The sequence below is a fragment of the Choloepus didactylus genome, chromosome 1, assembly GCF_015220235.1.
Source record: "Choloepus didactylus isolate mChoDid1 chromosome 1, mChoDid1.pri, whole genome shotgun sequence".
NCBI classification, from domain to species: Eukaryota; Metazoa; Chordata; class Mammalia; order Pilosa; family Megalonychidae; genus Choloepus; species Choloepus didactylus.
Genome location: NC_051307.1, coordinates 101268156 through 101289440, shown reverse-complemented (window position 1 = coordinate 101289440; position 21285 = coordinate 101268156). Strand labels below are relative to the sequence as shown.

The window sequence follows — 21285 nt, the reverse complement described above, 5'->3', positions numbered from 1 at the left end:
CAAAATTAACAATGAGTCCCAGCAGTTAGCAAAGTATAGGCAGAAGATCTGTGGCAAGGAATCTTTGGAAGTCCAAGCATTTGGAATTTGGCTGGGAGACTAGTGGGCAGTAGGGTCACAAATTACAACAATGAAGATGAGGAGAATAACTTAGTTTCCATGGAGAAACACGATTAGAGACCAAGAACTCAAACAATGGAAAAGGCTGAAGCTGAGAATTTGAACTGGTTTAACCAAAGGTTAGCTGGAAACCAGGACTTTGGAACAAGTTATTAAGAAGAATTGCAAAAGATATGGGGGAAATTCTGATTTGAAGTGAAACAACAAGGCAGATGGCTGAATTCATCAACATTCTGAAATAGATTATCACTGAGATCAATGAGAAGAGCAGTTTGGGTGTCCAGTTTGGTCAAATTGCACCACCCTTTGTTGATTGGATGCTGCAGTTCAGCTTTGCTCTGGGATTGCATCAAAGTAAAATCTTTATCCAAATCTCTAAAGAGTTTAGATGAGACAGAGAGAAAATGTTGGCTGAAGGTCACCCCTTCCCTGCAAGCCAGCACCACTTTGTAAGAAAGCTTTGTAGAGTACTTTCTACATTTAGAAAGTCACATTTTTTCTTAAGAGTCCAATTAGTGAAGTAGCATCAAGCACTCCTTGATATACCCCTCAAAATGCAACCTGTAAATATAATGTGACTGTATGACACAAAACAAAATTTAAAAGCCACATTAGAAATAAAATAGACAGTTGTAAAATGAATGTGGCAGAGGGAAATTTATGAGAGTAATTGATCCCTTAATCATTAAGCAAGATCTCTATTGACACTAGAAAAACTCCATTTCAGGTAAGAGAGGCCACTCTGACCCTTTTAAAAAAAAAAAAATAAGAAAGGTCCACTCAGAGGGAGCCAAAATAAGTGAGCAAATAATGAAAATGACAGTGGGAATTACCCTAGTGTACCGTTAACATAACATGTATTCAGAAATACCGATGACACAGTGATTTTCATGCCAGCTACCTGAATTGATCTTACTAAATTCTCCACAACTGAACTGCCATAGCTTCTGGCATTTGATGATGGAGTTTTCCTATTTTAAAGCACCATTATTTATGAAACGAGTACAAGAGTATCTGATAATAATTCTGCACTGCTGAGTCCCAGGTTATACCTGCGGCAGGATTAATATCTTGAGTTTAGGATAATAAACTTGAAGCTCTGTGGTTTGCCTTTTAATTATAAAACTTCAGGCTCATATCCAGGCTGCTAACCGTTTTTCCCTCAGGTTAGATACCTGTTTTAAAAAGGATTTTTCCACTAGTATATGATCATTAATTGAACTTCATGGTGGTGGTGTGCAAAGATCTCTGGACTTTGGAGCCAAGAAGCCTCAACAACAGACCCAGATTTGAATAAAATTTAATCTTCTGTTCCTTGGCTCAGCAAACACTCAATCCCTCAAAGAAGCCTTCTCTCACCACCTGACCTAAAATACTTCCCCTGCTCCAGCTCCATCCCTCAGTCAACTCGATCACATTACCCTGGTTTATTTCCTTTATAGCATGATCACTATCTAAAATTAACAAATAATGACTTGTTTCCTTATTTATTTTCTTCTCTGCATTAGAATATTAGCTCCAAAAGGACAGAGACTCTTTCTGTCTTGTCTGCCATTGTGTCCCCAACAGCTTCTGGCAAAATAGCAATTGTTCAATAAGTAATCATCAAGTCAGTGAATACATATCTAAGCCATTCCTGCATCAGATCCAGTAAATACTCTGTTTCTTCCTCAAATTTCCAAGCTTGGTAATCACAAGCTAACAAAGCAGCCAAATGAAGTTGGTATAGTACTAGGTTTCTTTTAAACATTCTGGAAGTATTAAGCATTCCAGAAGTACAAAATGTTATATTCTGGAAATGTTTATTGACGTATTAGGTGTTCTAAAGATAGGATGGTTGAAGACATGCTCTCTACCTGGAAGACCTTAAATATATAGTGTTGTGTGAGAAGGAATGGAAAAGCAGACCTACAGACAAATAAAATATAATAAATATAATAAAGATATAATAGAGTTTAAAACTAAACAGGGAGAATTTTTACCAGGCAGAGGTGTGGTTGTAAAAAGAGTTTTATTCTAAGAAAGCTTATAAAAAATGACCTTTGAGCATGGACTTGGAAACTAAGTCTCCAAAGAAAAAGAAAGGACTGCTCCAATCAGAAGTCATAGCATGGACAAAGGCATGCAGTTAAATCTGTTGTGCTTGAGGACAGAGCAATGGTAAACGAGGTTGGAAAGTTGCCTGGTGGTTTGATTGAGAAGATCCTTGGTTACGGGGCTGAGAATATTTACTCTTTAGGTAAGCAGGAATCACCACATTCTTTTTCTGATAATCCCAAAAAAACTAGCAAGGTCTTTAAAATATATATGTATTTATATTTATACATATATATATATATATATATATATAATAAAAAGCAGATGATGTGGAAATCTGTTCTAACCCACATATTACAAACCAGTTCTTGGAATGTGTATCTAGGACAGTGGCCCTAGTGATACGAGCCATACATATTCAGCATTTGGTGGTTGCCCACTTCCTGCCCAAAGAGAAGACGACTTTTATGTCTATTTTCAAATATTAAAGAAAGGAATCACATTTCTTAGATATGGAGCTGGATTCGAGGATACAGTAAAGATTATTAAGACTAACAGAAACACGTTACATTTCTTGCTCAATTCAATTGCTCCAGCAATTAAAATTCCACCACATTTTATGGGCTGCTGCAGGTGAGCACTCCATCACTCCAGATGCTGGAATGACACAATAATTTTGAGGAGATTCAGTTATCAGATTGTGAATTGAAATAGATGGCCTTTTAAATCCTTCCCGCTGCTAAGATTCTGTTTCAATTTGTACATCACCAAAGTTTGTTCAAATTTATTTAATAGTCAAAAACACCTTTTATGCCAGGTGCTGGAAATAAGAAGAAAGATAAGACACAGTCTAGTAATAAAAAGTAGTGCTTAAGCCCTACCATTTTATCTTTGCTTATTCATACATAAAAGCATGGCTCAGATGCTTGATTTACAGCTATTTGCTGGATGATGGGTCTCCATGATCAACAGGTAGAAATTAAGTCTTTCTCTTTGTTGTTCACTCCAGTGATAACTCCAAAATACACAGTGGAACTGGCCTGTGGTTTTGGCGTCACAGTCTTTCTGGTAGTGATTCTCATTGTTGTTTACCATGTTTACTGGCTGGAGATGGTCCTGTTTTACCGGGCTCATTTTGGAACAGATGAAACCATTTTAGGTGAGTAATGGAAGTTTGATGGAATCCCCTTTTTCTGCAGTCTTTGGAAAACATGTTGTTTTGATAAAACCTGGATTAACTGGAAGATTTTAATCAGACTACCTTTTGTTTCAGCCCTTAGTATTGAAAATCTTTTCAAAGTGAATTATTCTACTTCCTTGGCTCAGTATGTGGTTTAGTCTCGATCAGTGCCATCCATGTAGAAACATAATGCAAACCGTTTATGTAATTTAACATTTTCTGGTAGCCACTTTAGAAAAAGTAAAAAAAGAAATGGTTGAAATAATTTTAAGACTATCTAATGTTACCTAGTATATTCAAAATATTATTCAGCATGTAATTAATAATAAAATGTTAATGAGGTATTTTACAGCCTTTTTGGGGGGAAGGAGTTACAAAAAAATCTTCAGAATCCTGACTCTAGTTAAACTTACAACATATCTCACCTTATCAGCCACATTTCAAGTGCTCAATTGCCATATGTGGCTTGGGGTTGCTCTATTGGACAGCAAAGGTCCAGTCACTTGGTATTCAAAGGGTGGTCCATGAACCAGCAACAGCAGCATCACCTGGGAGCTTATTAGAAGACTGTCAGATGTAACCCCTAATGTATCAGAATCTACATTTTAGCAATATTCCCAGGTGATTCGTGTACACATTAGAGCTTAATAAGCACTGCCCTTAAGGATCTGCCTGTTGTTAAGGATGGCAAATTTAAATATACAGATTCTTAGGCCCATCCCATAGAGATTCTAATTGGGTGAATTTGTAGGAGAGACACAGAATATATATTTTTAATGAGTGATGATTTTTATAATCAAGAAACTTTGGGAAAGATTGGCCTACTGAATCTAAGTGTATTTTTAATTGTAGTTCTTTTCAGATATAAGTAATTTAGAAACTTTCAAAAAAACATTGCTTAACTGACAATTCTAATGTATTATTAAATTATAGGCTAAGGGTACTAGAAATTTTTTGCATGGTATTAATTGCCAGCACCTAAGATTGATCAACTGTTTGCTTTCTGGTTCTGTTAATTGACAGTTGAATGGGCCAAACCTCATTCTTTCTGTACTATAAAAACTGAACTCGGTGAGATGAGAGTAAAAGACACATCAGATAAAATTTTCAATTACACATTAAAATAGTCATTTTGCCTGGAGACATGTCACAAGTGGGAAATCATACTGGAGTCTGTCAGATCATTCTTGCATATAAAAAGGAAAAATGTCTAATTTGCAGAAATTTGATTGCAGAAAAAAATGCAATGCTATTGAGAAACTTTCCTAATTTATATTGGATTGGTGTTCCTTTTACTAGATGGCAAGGAGTATGATATTTATGTATCCTATGCAAGGAATGCAGAAGAAGAAGAATTTGTATTACTGACACTCCGTGGAGTTTTGGAGAATGAATTTGGATACAAGCTGTGCATCTTTGACCGAGACAGTCTACCTGGGGGAAGTAGGTATTTCAAATGAGTACAAATTATACTACCCTGAAAGGCAAAGAGTATCATTTGCTTTGGATCATGTATGGAAGTCATGGAATAGCTCTATGTTGACGTCTTTGGACATTTAGCATCCAATTCTTTGATGTGATGTAGGCAGAGGCCTGTCTAGGAGTGAAACTGTAGTTAGGATGTAAACTATTCCAGCTCAGTTTGTGATATTAAAATATTTTGCCTGGTAGGTTTAAGAACTAGATGCAGAAAAGTGTGGATCCACAGTGGATTAGAGTTATATTAAATGCCACAGCTTAAAACATTGTTTGCTCACATTTAGATTTTTTGAAGGTTTAATTTTATCTCCATCCATTTTCCTAGAATATTTGCAAGGTCACATGGCTGATATTAGTAATATTATTTAGTGTGGAAGTTGACCTAGCTAAAACAAAATGTTTTCACTAAGACTGAGTTTTGCTCAGTTTTACCAAAACTGATTTGCAGAAAGGAGTACATAGAATCTTTCATTATAGCACCCACTGGAATAATTAGCATATTTCCCTTTGGCATTTGCTCATTTCCTTTTCTTCACCTTTGTTTTCCAGCACAGCGTTGCTACTCAAATTTCCCTTTCTTTCCCTTGGTCTGTGTCTTCTTTTGTCATCACGTACACATTGGAAATACAGTTTAAAAGTCTTATGAAGCTTAGTTTATTCTAGTTTTTAAAAAGCTTGAATTGCTGGATATTTAAAATAAAAGTATATCTCCCATTTTCAGGTCCAAATAGTGTAAACAGAATAATGGTCCATTGAGTATGTTTTAATAAAGACATAAGTAGCATTACTAAACCCATTGTTAAGCTTCATATTGTTGAAATGCATGAAATGTCTCTAATCTTAAGTGTGTGAAGTAATTTTCTTCCCCTAAAATCCTGTTTACATTAATCATTTGTTTAACACATTTTCTTTAATTTTATATGAAGAGTTGAGATATCGAATAGACTTATTTTTTTATTCTCATTTTGTGTTGGCTGGATCAATCATTTTATCTCCCCAGTCGCCATCCAAAAGCCCACCATGCTTATGTTCTACAGCAGATATCTCCTTCAGTATAACTTTGTCAAGGAGATGATGACCTGATTATACAGTTAAAGGATACCTTCCCCTCAGTCTAAGTTTCAAGTCCCCCAAATCGTTATTCATCCATTTATTCATTCATACAGCCATTCACCAAATACTTATCTTGTTTGCAATGTTACAAAGTTATATAAAAAGATGTAACGGTTTTAAGTCTCTCCAATGGGGTTGATATTTGAAGAATTCAATTTCCACATCGTTACTCTTGAATCTTGCTTTTGATAGTTGGTAATTATGCTTTTTGCTCTTAGTCTTCTTTGCCTCTGAGTCTCTTTTCATGCTTATACATGGTCAACTTCCTGGAGGCTGCCTAAAATAGACAATTACTTATTCCTAGCTTCTCCTCCAGGCTGCACTTCTTCCCACACTGCCTCTGTACCTGTGAAGATTAAAGAGCAAAATGATGGCTTAGGGGAATATGACAAGCCTTGAAATAACTTTCCACAACACTAGTGCATGCCCTGCGGTTGGCTCCTGCCTGAACCCCAGTAAAGGATTATACAATCCTCAATAAGCAGATGGATAAGTCCCACAAGGAGATGGATAAGTCCCAAGAATTTAGTAACAGGAACTAATCAGAACCCTTGACAGCAGAAAAAAATTATATTGCATTTCCATTGTTCCTCCTGCCTTTTCTTCTTTTTTTGACCAAAAGAAAGCATTTGCCTGTTAGTGAAAGCAGACACATCAGCTAACAGCTGCTGAAACACATGGCTTCACAGTAGTGATAGGAGTTTAAAGAGAAAGAGCCAGGGACTAATTTAGGCTCCAGAGCAGAGAGTGGAATGGAAAGCTGAGCTGAGAATGTGTTACCAGACAAAATGCCATTCTGTGGCTAGATGTTTTTTTTCTTTAAGTTCCTTTTCCAAAGACATAGTGAAAACTAGTCTGACTTGGGGAGGAGTCTGGCAACAGAGAAGGGCTTTCACAAAATGAAGGTTCAACTTTTCTAGTCCTGTATTACCAGAAAATAAATTTCTAGGATTTTGACTCTATAATGTATATCTTTTTGAAAGCCCACTGGTATTGGAGAATTGGTACATGGATATCTTTGGGGAGAAGGAGCTCAGGAGCTGATTTGGCTGGGCTCTAACATGCCATGTAATATGAAGAAGTTGATTTCAGTACAAACCATCTATTCCTAGTGTCCCAAGTAATGCTTCTGAAGCCCGGGATCACAGAAACATACCACTATTTGGCTTTATGTTTGCTTGGAATTCCTTTTGGGATGGCATCTGTGTATGCAGTTTGCATTCTCCCTGAGGAGAGTGGCATTTAGTGAACAGAGTGATTGGGTTTAAGGATTAAGTTGTTCAAAGCGTTGTTGGTAAAAAGTTTGACCTCACACCTTAGCCCGTTGCCCTAAGGTGCCTGCACTTGCTCCTCAAGCCCCATGTATTTGGGGAGTTCTTGGCCAACACTAATCCCCATGGTGTTTTCTTTCCCAGTTGTCACAGATGAGACCTTGAGCTTCATTCAGAAAAGCAGACGCCTCCTGGTTGTCCTAAGCCCCAACTACGTGCTCCAGGGAACCCAAGCCCTCCTGGAGCTCAAGGCTGGCCTAGAAAACATGGCCTCTCGGGGCAACATCAACGTCATTTTAGTACAGTACAAAGCTGTGAAGGAGACGAAGGTGAAAGAGCTGAAGAGGGCTAAGACGGTGCTCACGGTCATTAAATGGAAAGGGGAGAAATCCAAATACCCACAGGGCAGGTTCTGGAAGCAGCTGCAGGTGGCCATGCCAGTGAAGAAAAGTCCTAGGTGGTCTAGCAGTAATGCGCAAGGCCTCTCCTATTCATCTTTAAAAAACGTGTGAAAGGGGAATGAAAGGGAATAAAAGTACCAAGACTACTCCAGGAAGGAAGACTTCCCTTTCCCTTATTTCAGTTTTATTGTTTCATCAGTAGGAAAAAAAAGTTCTGTCAGAGCTTCCCTGTAGGGGTACATTCAGGGTGACTGTATGACTGGCCGTTCTGCTTCCTCAGGCAATGCTAAGGTTTAGAATGATATTGTCACCAGTCTGTCACCAGTCACTGATGTCTGTGTTATTTGCTGGCAAGGACTTGGTGGATGGGAATTTCCCCTTCTGCATCCTCCATCCCTTTCTTATATACCTCTATTTCTTTTATTTTATCTTAACATTATGGGGTGGCCTTTTCCCATGGATTTAATGACCCCCTTAAAAATAAGTCATCTATTAATCAGGATGATCATGAATTTCTGAGTACAGTTTGTTTGTTTTTATTTTTACTAATCCATTTAAGATAATTAGGGCCTGGATTTATTTTTGTTCAAGCTAATGAGCTCTTTGTCTCATTCTGCTGCATGACATTACGTACCACCTCAGCAAGACTGACACTCACATAGGACGATACAAAGCAGTCTAGCTGAAAATGTTGTGTATAATTGACTTTAAAGGGCGTGCCTACATTTTGTCCTACTTTACCACCCTTGATCTCCAACTCAGGTAATTGATGTCATATTTGTAAACTTGAAAAATATATCAGAATTTCTGTTTTTATTACAGTAAACTCCTGATTATCTGTGGATTGACCCATATTTATCACTCCATCTCCCTGTCTACTGTACCTTGTAGCCATTGTTCAGCATCTGAAGGTGGCTCCATACTTGGTTCTGTCTAAAAGGAAATTTCTCCTAATGGTGCTATTATATAGAGAGTAGTGACAGAAAAAATGCTTTTAGGGCATTTTCTGACCTGTGGGAAAAGCATAGAATGGGTGTTTGGCAATTTGTCTTTTAATCCCAGCCTTGCCAAAGTGGAATACTGGGAAAGTTATTTCTCCTCACTTCTTTCTGTCTCCCCATTGTGTGGAGGGTAAACTCAGTGACCTTAAAAATTGCTTTTAGCATTAATATTCTAAGAGAATTAACTGAACCCCCAGTATTTTCTGTATTATAATCACTGGGGACAGTTAGTTTACTTACTTGCAAACAAGTCATTCTGAAAAGCCACTGCAAATGAAACTTGCTTTTGTTTAAGTAAAATTTTGCTGTTCAAAAGACTAGGAAAAGTGAAAACAAAGTCCAGAGTTTACAGTATTGAATATCTGTGTTATATATGTACATAATACCTATGTATCCACACACATGAATTATGTATATGTGTGTGTTTGTACATATACATATATATGAATACGACTTTAAATAGCTACTGTCATAATATTAAAAACCACTGGAAGCCTTATCCAGTTTTTAAATTATGTTTTTGTCACAAAGCACTTATGTCAGTATTTTACATATATTAATATTATTTGTGAATTCACAGCTCACAGAGTGGTAGTTATCATTAGTTCTTGCCTTCCCTAAGTTAATGTAAAATAACACTTCTCTAAGTTAATATAAATAAATACATTTGAACTGAGTGCATTTGAACCTATTGCATATAGAGTTAAGTAGTAGACAACCATATGGCATTAATTGATCATCTGCTAAGTTCCTAGAACTACATTTAGAAAGTAAACCATGTTAATCTCAATGCTCGACTGCTGGGGAGATAAATCTCTATTTGACCTGGTGAGTAATAAAGGAAAGGAAAATAAAATATCTATTAATGAGCCCTGGTATCATATAAAGCACCACAATTCATTATTTTAAAAAACCCTTATCTCAGTAGCCCATGAATGTTAAGTAATTCTGAAACTATTTCCTACATTTAAGTGTCCTTCAGCCATAGTAAAGTTCACAATAAATCATTTCTCTATATAGAAATTATTGATTATTTTAAATTGAAGAAAGCTTCACCTCTGAATTCTTGACAAGAAAACTATTGTATGGAGTCACTCTTGGGATCTAACTTATTAATGCTTTTCTTTGTTACGTACCGCAATTACTCTCCCTGTTAACATTTCACTCACAAGACCAGCTGAGAGCTGACTCCAGATAAGCTTTGAATACTAATTCCTGCGTGAGGGATGCTCTCAGCACCAAGGGTCCTTTCTCTTGCCAATGCTGCATCCTTTTTGCCCTTTTGGGTTCCCTATTTATCTCAATCCTTATTGGACATTCCTAGAAACTCCTTGATATATATTTTTTTCGTATTTATATTCCTGTCTTTGGTACTGAACTTTTCCAAATGCTAAAGTCTAAAACATTTCAACTCGAAGTGATATGTCTCATCCTAAGAAAACTTTGTTAAAGATTTATTGTTTGTTTCTTTGATGTCCCAGAAGAGGCCTCATACAAACATTTGTGGTAAATGAGCAATCAAATTTTAACCTAGAGAGAAAAATTATGTCTCTAATGTTATAAAAATAATAATGGTTGTAAATATAAGGAACTTCTACATTCAGGTTCACAAAGAATCATGATATATAGAGTGTGTAATTACACATTTATATAAAATTTATTTAAATCTCTTCTTTATTGTAACTCAGATGATTTCCTAGGATTCTAATTTTAAAAAGCACTCCATTGTATTGGGAAACAAAAGCACCACTCTACTTGTCAATGATCATTTTCTTTCTATAGGTTTTAATATTTTACAGTTACCTTTTTTATTTTATTCATGTACTTTTATATTTTCCATTTTTCATTTGATTTGTAAATTTGCTTATTTTTTAAATAAACCATTTATTTTCAACTTTGAATTTTATTTTGTGCATGTGTTTTATGTCTTTATTTCCATGTTTAGGTATAATAATTGAGAATAAAAAAATTAACAGCTATACTTATAAAAAGGAAAAGTAATGGTATATTAGTTAAGTTTCTCTTTCTTAGGGAAAGCTGAGAAAAACAGGACCTTATTCATCTCAAGAACAATTTCTTTACATGTGAGCAAAAGAGAGTTACCTAAGTAAAATGAATTGTTCCAGTATACTAGGGCATGTTTGCATACATAAATGGGGAGAGAGAAAGAGAGTGAGAGAGGTTCTTCTTTTTAAGCAGAGACACAAACGTATTTCTTTCTGTTTAACTTCAATAACTTACAGGAATCTCTTACCTTTTATAGGTTTTAATGCAACCAGTGCAGTTGCTTTAGAATGGGATTAAAGAGATTAATGGCCTTCCTTGAGTTAACTGATGGATCATTTGGATCAGAGATGTATTTTTATCATAAACTTCATGTAAACCAGTGATAAATTTTTAGAAATGCATCTTCTTTTGCATTAACAATGTTAAGTCCATAGTAACAGGGATGCCTTTTTGCTTTTGAAAAAATCCCTACTTATTCATTTATTCAAAGAATATTTATTGAATTCCTAAAATTTGCTCTGAACTAGTTAGCTTAGTAAAAATTACCCTACTGAAGAATTTTCCTCTTTCAAACCAGTCCCTGAATGGTAGATTTATGATCTACAAGGAAGGAGACTTCTACTCTATTAAGAAACAGCTTTAAAACACTGAATAATAATGGAATTCACTATCTTGGGAGATACTAGGTCCCCCATCACTAGAGGTATACAAGTGGAGATTTGATGGATTCTTACTGAGATTTTGTATTCTTATATGATTTCTTGCATTGGATTAATGGCGATTAGTCTGAAGCTGCTTCTAACCCTGGACATATTAAATGACTTCCTAGAATATAGTAGTGACTCTTTAAAAGTTTCAGTATCAGCAGTTTGGACATCATGTGTCTGGCTGTTATTGACCTTGTTAAAACTGTCAGGATATCTTCCTCAGTCATTTATGAATATCACTTGGTCTTTGACACCAAAGTAAATTCACAGTATGGTATGAGGGACACATTCAGTGATTAGTCTGGCTTCTTTTTTCTGTCTGAGAGATGCAAAGTAACTTTAGCAATGGGCTGGAGATGAAGTATTTCAGTGATATTTTTTTTAAATTCACATCTATTTTAAATTGGATAGAATTTTTTAAAGTCTGTTATTCTCCCATACATCCACATATTAAGGTAATGCTTTCAAGTTACCATGAAGAATTAATTCAGATTCAATAAAAGCAGTCCATTTATGTTTACTAGACATTGAATAATGTTAATTTAGTAAAGTTTTCATTCAAATATCTAGTATGTGCTAGACATTCACATGTAGGTATCACTAATTTGCTTAACAAGTTACTCTCCTAAATGGATAAATTCAGATGAAATAGTAAGATAAAAGACAAGATAATTGAACTCAGGCTGAGGAGCAGAAAGAAAAAAGAATTATAAAAATGAAAATAGCCTAAGAGACCTCTGGGACATCAAATGTACCAGTATATGTGTTGGGGTGGGTTAGAGGTATGTACCCTAGAAAAATACATTCTTAAACTTAATCCATTCATGTGGGTGTAAATCCATTGTAAGTAGGACTTTTTAATTAGGTTACTTCAGTTAAGGTGTGGCCCAACTCAATCAGGATGGGCCTTAATGCTATTACTGGAGTCCTTTATAAACAGAATGAAATTTGGACACAGAAAGAAAATAACAGGAATCAAGAAACTGAAATTCATAGGAACCCGGAGAGAACATAGAGGTAGGAATGATCACCATGTGCATTAACATGTGACTGAGGAGGCAAAAATCCAGGATCTCTGGACCCAGCCCCAGAACATGAGTCTTCTGGAAGAAAGCATCACCTTGATGAGGCTTTGACTTGGACTTGATACGGAATTCTCCAAGCTTCAAAACCATGAACCATTAAATTCCCACTGTTTAACCCAACCAATTGCCTAATATTTGCTTGAGAAGCTAAGGAAACTAAAACATGCATTATGGGAATCCCAGAAGGAGAAGAAAGATAGAAAGGGGCAGAAAGAATATTCAAATAAATAATGACAGAAAATTTCCCAAACACAGCAAAAGATGTGAATATGCACATCCAAGAAGCCCAGAGAACACCAAAGAAGTTAAACTTGAAGAAAAATATGCCCACTGATCAAATATTGAAGACACAAGGAGATAGTTCTGAAAGCTGAAACAGAAAATAAAAGTGTCACATGTAAGAAAGTCCCAATTAGATTAAGTGCTGATTTCTCATCGAAAACCATGGAAGCAAGAAGGCAGTGGGTTGAAGTACTTAAAGCACTGAAAGAAAACAATTGCCAACTAAGAATATTATATCTGGTGAGACTTTCTTTCAAACATGAGGGAGAGATTAAGACATTCTCATATAAACAAAACTTGAGGGAGTTTATCACCACTAGATCTGTCCTACAAGCAATGCTAAAGGGAATTCTTCAGACTGACAGGAAAGGAAACTAGACATTTGTTCAAAGTAGCATAAAGAAAAAAAGATCTCCAGTAAAGGTAACCTTTGGGTAATTATAAATGCCAGTTCCATTGTGTTGCATTTTTGGTATGTAACTCCACTTCTTACTTCCTACAGGTGCTAAACTGCAAATACATAAAAAGTAATGATAAATCTATGGTTTGGGCCTGCAATGTACAAAGATATAATTTCTCACAAGAACAAAAACAAAGATGGGAAGAGAGAAAAAAAATCCCAGACAAGCAGGAAGAAACTGAGAGAAAGAGCCATTGAAAGTGGAATCCAGGAGAGAAGGACCAACACACATTGCCATGTGCTTTCCCATGTGACAGAGAAGGGTGCTGGCCATGGGAGCAAAGAAAATAACAAGGGAGGTATCACTTGCAAAAGCTCCTGATTAGACAAAAGCCAGAAAAGGCAACTGATTAAAAAGGCAAAATGCATAGGCTGGTGTGGTAGCTTGGAAAACATGTTCTCAAGCTTAGTCCATTCCCATGGCTGTGAACTCTTATAAATAGAAACTTTTGATGAGATTACTTCAGTTAAGGTATGGCCCAGATGAATCAGGATAGGTCTTAATTCTATTACTGTAGGCCTTATAGGGAAGATCATAGAAAGAAAGCTATGGAAAGGGGCCAGAAGTTAACAGAACCCAGAGAAGCCAGAAGAGGCTGCCATGTGCATCACAGAAAAGCCAAGGACCACAGACCTCCAGTAGCCAGCCCCAGACCACTAAAGTCGTCTGGGAGAAAGTGTCACCTTGACGATCCCTTAACTTTGTATTTTCTGCAGCCTTAAAACTGTAAGCCAATAAATTCCCATTGTCTAAGGCAACCCATTGCATGCCATTTGCTTTCACAGCCAAGAATCTAAAACAGCTAGCTGTTTTAGTTTAACTTAATTTGTGCTTAAAATTTTAATGTTGTTATAGTTATTTCAGGAGTTTGAAGAGGCCATATTTTGTTGTTGTTGTTTTCTTTTTCCATTTGAAGCCATATTCTTTAATTCATTCCTGTTGGTGCAGACCTATTGTAAGTGGGACCTTTTGATTAGGTTATTTCAATTGCAATACGACCCACCCATTCAAGATGGGTCTTAATCTACTTAGTCGAGTCCTTTATAAGAGGATAAGGACACACAGAGATGAAACCTAGAGAACTCAGAGAAGCCCCAGACAAGCTAAGAGATAAAATTCAGAGAAGTACCCAGAGAAGCTGAGAGATGGAGCAGCCAGAAACTTAAAACAACAAAACCCAGGAGAGAAACACCAGCAGATGTGGGCCACATGCCTTCCTATGTGACAGAGGGGTCCTAGATGCCAGAAGCCTGTCTTCAGTGTCCAAATATCATCCTGCTAATGCCTTGAATTGGACATTTTCATGGCCTTAGAACTGTAAATTTGTAAGCTAATAAATCCCGATTGTAAAAGCCAACCTATTTCTGGAATATTGCATTTTGTCAGCTTTACCAAACCAAAAGAATTAATTTATATAAACTTCTAAAACAAATAAAGATAAATGGAAATGATAAATACAAAAAAAATTGGTGTCAAATCAAATTGGATTGCTATATATTTATGATGTTAAATGTTAGCCCTATGGTAACCAAAATATATGAAAAATACATCCAGATAGAATAGAGAAGGGACTCAATATGGTACAATACAAAAAATCAAATATAAGAGTAGGAATTAATGGAAGAATTGAGGGACAAAAAGGTATAAGACTTACAAAGACTAAATAATAAAATTTCAGAAAAGAATCCTGCATTTTCAGTAGTGACTTTAAAAGTAAATGGATTAGGATGGTGATGATGATAGCATAACGTTGTGAATTTAATTGACAGCACTGAAAAAAATATATATTTGAATGTGATTAAAGAGGGCAATGTTAGATTGTATATATGGTAGGGAAAATTTTAAAAACAAAAGTAAATGGATTAAACTCTCCAATCAAAAGACGGACTGTCAGAATGGATAAGAAAGCATGACCCGACTATATGTTTTTTACAAGAAATTCCCTTTAAATACAAAGATATAAGCAGGTTGAAAGTGAAAGGATGAGGAAAGTAGGGGGTAGCTATACTAATATCAGATAAAATAGGCTTTAAGTAAAAAGCTATTCTGGGGAACAAAGGTGGTCATTATGTACTGATAAAGTGGTCAATGAAACAAAAAGACTTAACAATTACAGTCTATATACACCTAACAGCAGAGTCCCAAAATATACAAAGCAAATACAGATTTGAAGGAAGAAATAGATGATTCTACTTAATAGGGGAGATTTTATACCCACTTTTAATAATGGATAGAACATCTAGACAGAAAATCAATAAGGAAATACAAGACTTGAATGATACTGTAAACTAACTAGATCTAACAGATATATAGATTTGGTATAGATATAGACATAGGTATAGATATAGATATATAGATATAGGTACCGAAATAGATATAAAGATAGAGATATAGATAGATAGAGATGTATAGATAGATAGATATAAAACAATTCATCCAACAACAGAATACACAAAAGTGCACATTCATCTCAAGTGCACATGGATCTTTCTCCAGGATAGACCATACCTTAGTTCACAAAACAAGTCTCAATAAATCAAAAAATATTGAAATAATATAATTTATCTTCTCCAACTACAGTGGAATGGAACTAGAAATCAATAGAAGAGGGAGAAATGGAATATTCACAAATATATGGAAATTAAACAATGTACCATAACACAAACCATGTGTTAAAGAGGAAATCCCAAGGTAAATTAGGAAATATCTTGAAGTGAATGAAAATGAATATACAACATTTGAGAACTTATGGGATGCTGCAAGGCAATGCTGAGAGGGAAATTTATAGTTCTAAATTCTTATGTTAAAAAAGAAGAAAGATTTTAAATCAGAAACCTAACCTCAAAAGTGGATGAACTAGAAAAGAAAAAAACACGTTAAACCCAAAGAAAGCAGAAAGAAGGAAATAAAGATTCAAGCAGATATAAATGAAATAGAGAATTAAAAAAAATAGGATTAGCAGAACCAAAATTGGTAATTTGAAAAGATCAATATAATTGGCATTTTGTTAGATTGATAAAGAGAAAAATAGCATACAAAAACAAAAATAAGAAATAAAAAGGGAGGGGTATTACCACAGAGTTGACTAAAAATAAAAAGGACTATATGTGGGTATTATGAACAACTGTATGCCAAAAATAGATACTCTAGATGAAATGAGCAAACCCCTAAAAGAACACAAACTAGCTACACTGTCTCAAGAAGAAATATATCTCAAAAAACCAATAACTAGTAAAGAGATTGAACCAGTAATCAGAAACCACCCAACAAAGAAAAGCCTAGTACCAGATGGCTTCCAGGGGTATTTTATGAAATATTCCAAGAAAAATTAAGAACAATATTGCTCAAACTCTTCCAAAAAAATTGAAGAAGGAACATTCATATCATGAGGCCAAATTTACCCTAATACTAACACCAAATAAAGACACACACATAAAGAAAATTACAGAACAATATCTCTTATGAATATACAAGAATACCTTGGAAATAGGCAGTTCCAGACCACTACAATAAAGTGAATATCACAGTAAAGTGAGTCACCTGAATTTTTTGGTTTCCAAGTGCATATAAAAGTTATATTCACACTATATTGTTGTCAATTAGGTGTGAAATAGCCTTATGTCTGAAAAACAAAGTACATACCTTAATTAAATACTTTCTTGCTGAAAAACACTAAACATCCTCTGAGTCTTCAGCAAACTGTAATCTTTTTGCTGATGAAGGGTCTTGCCTTGATGTTGATGGCAGCTGAATGATTAGGGTGGTGTTTGCTGAAGTTTGGGGTGGCTGTGACAATTTAGAACAACAATGACATTTGCCACATTGATTGACTCTTGTTTTCATGAAAGATTTCTCTGTAGCATCCAATGCTGTCTGATAGCATTTTACCCACAGTAGAACTACTTTCAAATTTGTAGTCAGTCCTCTCAAACCCTGCCACTGCTTCCTTTGCTGTTATTTCAACGCTGTTTGCAGCATCTTTACCAGGTATAGATTCCATTTCAAGAAACTTCTTTCTTTGCTCATCCGTAAGCAGCTATTCCTCATCCATTCAACTTTGATCATGAGATTGCAGCAATTCTGTCACATCTTCAGACTCCTCTTCTAATTCTGGTTCTCCCTCTATTTCTACCACATCTGCAGTGACTTCTTCCATTTACGTCTTCAACCCCTCAAAGTCATCCATGACGATAGGAATCAACTTCTTCCAAACTCCTGTGAATGTTAATATTTTAACTTCCTCCCATGAGTCACAAATGTTCTTTTTTAATGCATTTTTATTGTGAACTTTAACATTTATACATAATAGTGATAACCCTCAAAGTATGATCCAACAAGTAGCTAGAGAACAAATTTCAAAGAATGTCATGGGCCACAGCCCCAGAATCTCAGCCACTTCCATTACTGTAAAATAGAACATACACACAGAAAGGTGTCAACTTTTGATGTATAGCTCAACAAGCAGTTATATATAAACTTTATATATAATTTTATATTTCAAAAATTATATATATATATTTCAAAAATTGTTATGGGTTGCAATTCCACAGCCTCTGTTCCTTCGCCATTATTCAATATAGGGTATATACAGAAAGGTGTAGACTCTCAAAGCACAACTCAATGAGTAGCTACAGAGCAAATTTCAAAGGATGTTATAGGTTACAGTTCCACCATGTTTTTCACCCCCTTCCAGCCATTCCAACACTCCAGCATCTGATATATGTATATATATAAAGTTTCAGTATTCATATACCTTTTTTAAACCTTATCTTGTTTGTTCCTACCCCTTCCTCTCACTTAATCTCTTTCTCCACCTTCAGGGGTGTCTAGGCATTGACCATCCTAACTTGTTCATACTGAAAGTGAGTGTCAACAGTATGGGGAAGGGGGCTGCATCTGATTGTTGTTCTTAAAGAGGCTATTGCCGCTAGGTTTTAGGACTTGTTTGACATAGAATGGATTTAAGTTTCTGAGAGAGAAATCATAGTGAGTGAATCTTTTATAGAATCTTACATAGGTACCTAGGTATTTGGGGACTACTTCTGGTAAGGGCATAGCATAATGTGGCCATTTGGGATGTCTAGCTGGAGATTGCATAAGAGAAACTTCCAAGATAGCCTCTGGACTCTATTTTAGATCTCTCAGCCACTGTGATCTCAGCTTGTTACCTTTCTTTTTCCCCTTTTTGGTCAAGTAGGCATTTTCAATCCTTCGCTGCCAGGGCCAGGTTCATTCCTGGGAGTCAAATTCCATGTCACCAGGGAGATTCATTCCTCTGGGAGTCATGTCCCTCGTGGCGGGGAGCTTAATGAATTTATTTGCTGAGTTTGGATTAGAGAGAGAAAGGCCACATCAGAGCAGCAAAAGATGTTCCCTGGAGGTAAGTCTTAGGCATGATTATAGGATGGCTCAGCCTTCCATTTACAACCCTAAGTTTCACAATAGCAAACCTCAAGTCAAGGGCCTAATTTATTAATTAGTGGGGTCCTAATTTCACTTAATATATATTCTATCCCATGATACATTTCTTACATTATCTTCATTTAGTTGTACAATCATCACTCTCAGCTTCAAACAATTATTGTAATATAATACATCCCAGAGCTCTTATCAGCTGCTAGTTGTTCATTCCTAGTAACAGTGTAGTGTTGGTAAGATATTCCTGTTAATACAGTCTTTATTATGTAATGGGTGGTTTTTCCATATATCACTCTGTTGATAACCCTCTGCACCAGTGTCATATTTTATAAGTATATTATGCTCACACTTATTCAGGATTGTGGTGTTACTCTGTGGGTTACATGACTTTAAACAACCATTTGCAAACACGTTCACCTTCAATGCATCACTGATACTTATAATTCCATTAATGATCCATAGTCACACTTAACCACTCTCATATCATTAAGATCACCCTCATTACCATATCTGTAAATATTAGATTATCATTCCCCCTTCACTAGCTTCTGTCTATCCCTAGGTCCCCTATATTATACATTATAAGACATTCATTTTACATTTTTCGTGGAGTTCACATTAGTGGTAACATGCACTATTTCTCCTTTTGTATCTGGCTTATTTCACTCAGCATTATGTCTTCAGGTTTCATCCATGTTGTCATATGTTTCATGACTTCATTCTTTCTTACTGCTGTGTAGTATACCATCATATGTATATACCACATTTTGTTTACCACTCATTTGTTGAAGGACATTTGGATTGTTTCCATCTCCTGGCAATTGCAAGTTATGTGGCTATGAACATTGGTGTGCAAATATCTGTTCATGTCACTGCTTTCAGATCTTCTGGGTATATACTGAGAAGTAAAGTTGCTGGATTAGATGGAAATTTGATAGCTAGTTTTCTGAGGAACTGCCAAATTCGCTTCCAGAGTGGTTGTACTATTATACAGTCCCAACAGCAATGAATAAGAGTTCCAATTTCTTTGCATTCTCTCCAGCATTTGTAGTTTCCTGTGTGTTTAATGGTAGCCATGTGAGATGATATCTCATGGTCTTGATTTGCATCTCTCTAATAGATAGTGAAGCTGAACATTTTTTCATGTGTTTTTTAGCCATTTGTATTTCCTCCTTGGAGAAATGTCTTTTCATATCTTTTCCCATTTTGTAATTGGGCTGTTTGTACTACTGTTGTTGAATTGTAGGATTTCTTTGTATATGCAAGGTATCAGTCTCTTATCAGATACATGGTTCCCAAATATTTTCTCCCATTGTGTTGGCTGCCTCTTCACCTCTTCAACAAATTCCTTTGGGGTGCAGAAGGTTCTGATTTTAAGGAGTTCCCATTTATCAATTTTTTTTTTTTTTCATTGCTTGTGCTTTCGGCATAAGGTCTAAGAAGCCACCTCATAAGACTCAGTCTTAAAGATGTTTCCCTACATTATTGTCTAGAAGTTTTATGGTACTGTCTCTTATATTGAAGTCTTTGATCCACTTTAAGTTAATTTTTGTATTGGGTGTGAGGTATGGGTCCCCTTTCATTCTTTGGATATGGATATCCAGTTCTCCCAGTTTAGTGGATTTGGGGGCCTTATCAAAAATCAGTCAACCATAGAGCTGGGGGTCTATTTCCACAATCTCAATTTGATTCCATTGATCAATATTTCTGTCTTTGTGCCAATACCATGCTGTTTTGGCTACTGTGGCTTTATAGAAGTCTTCAAAGTCAGAAAGTGTAAGTCCTCCCACTTTGTTTTTCTTATTTAGAACATTTTTAGCAGTGCAAGGCCACTTTCCCTTCCAAATAAATTTAGTAACTAACTTTTGCAAGTCTACAAAGTAGGTCATTGGAATTTTGATTGGAATTGCATTGAATCTGTGAATCAGTTTGAGTAAGATTGACATATTAATGATCTTTAGCCTTCCTATCCATGAATACAGACTATCTTTTCATCTCTTTCAGTCCCCTTTTATTCCTTTTAGTAACATTATGTAATTTTCTGTGTGGAGGTCTTTTACTTCCTTGGTTAAGTTTATTCCTGGGCACTTGATATTTTTAGTTGCTATTGTGAATGGAATCTTTTTCTTGAGTGTCTCTTCAGGTAAGTAATTTCTAGTGTATAGGAACATTACTGACTTCTGTGCATTAATCTTGTATCCCACCACTTTGCTGAATTTTTTATTAGCTCAAGTAGCTTTGTCATCAGTTTCTCAGGTTTTTCCAAACATAAGATCAATCATCTGAAAATTATGACAGTTTTACTTCTTCCTTTCCAATTTGGATGCCTTTTATTTCTTTGTCTTGCCAGATTTCTCTGGCTTGGACTTCTAACACAGTGTTTAATAATAGTGGTGACAGCAGGCATCCTTGTCCCGTTCCTGATCCTAGATGGAAGGCTTTCAGTCTCTCAACATTGAGTTCTATGCTGGCTGTGGGTGTTTTATATATGCCCTTTATCATATTGAGGAAGTTTCTTTCAATTCCTACCTTTTGAAGTGTTTTTTTAAAAAAAGGATGCTGAATTATGTCAATTGCTTTTTCAGCATCTATTGAGATGATTGTTTGATTTTTCCCTTTTGATTTGTTAAGGTATTGTATTACATTGATTGATTTTCTTATGTTGAGCCACCCTTACATCCTGGGTTGACCCCACTTGATCATAGTGTATGACTTTTTTAATG

General features: G+C 35.7%; 1 protein-coding gene across 3 annotated transcripts in view; it reads left to right on the top strand.

Annotated features, from left to right (window-relative positions):
• Positions 1-21285, top strand: part of LOC119535870 (interleukin 1 receptor accessory protein) — a 168396-nt gene that overhangs the window by 122779 nt on the left and 24332 nt on the right. For 2 of the 3 annotated variants that reach the window (XR_005217310.1, XM_037838271.1), the window contains exons 9-10: positions 3167-3316; positions 4637-4780. Coding sequence is in view for 2 of the 3 variants with exons in the window: in XM_037838271.1 (XP_037694199.1) it covers positions 3167-3316; positions 4637-4780 (294 nt within the window). In the remaining variant the exon portion in view is untranslated. Of the gene's footprint in view, positions 1-3166; positions 3317-4636; positions 4781-7344; positions 10479-21285 lie in introns of those variants that run through there. The other variant, XM_037838275.1, reaches the window with a different exon arrangement.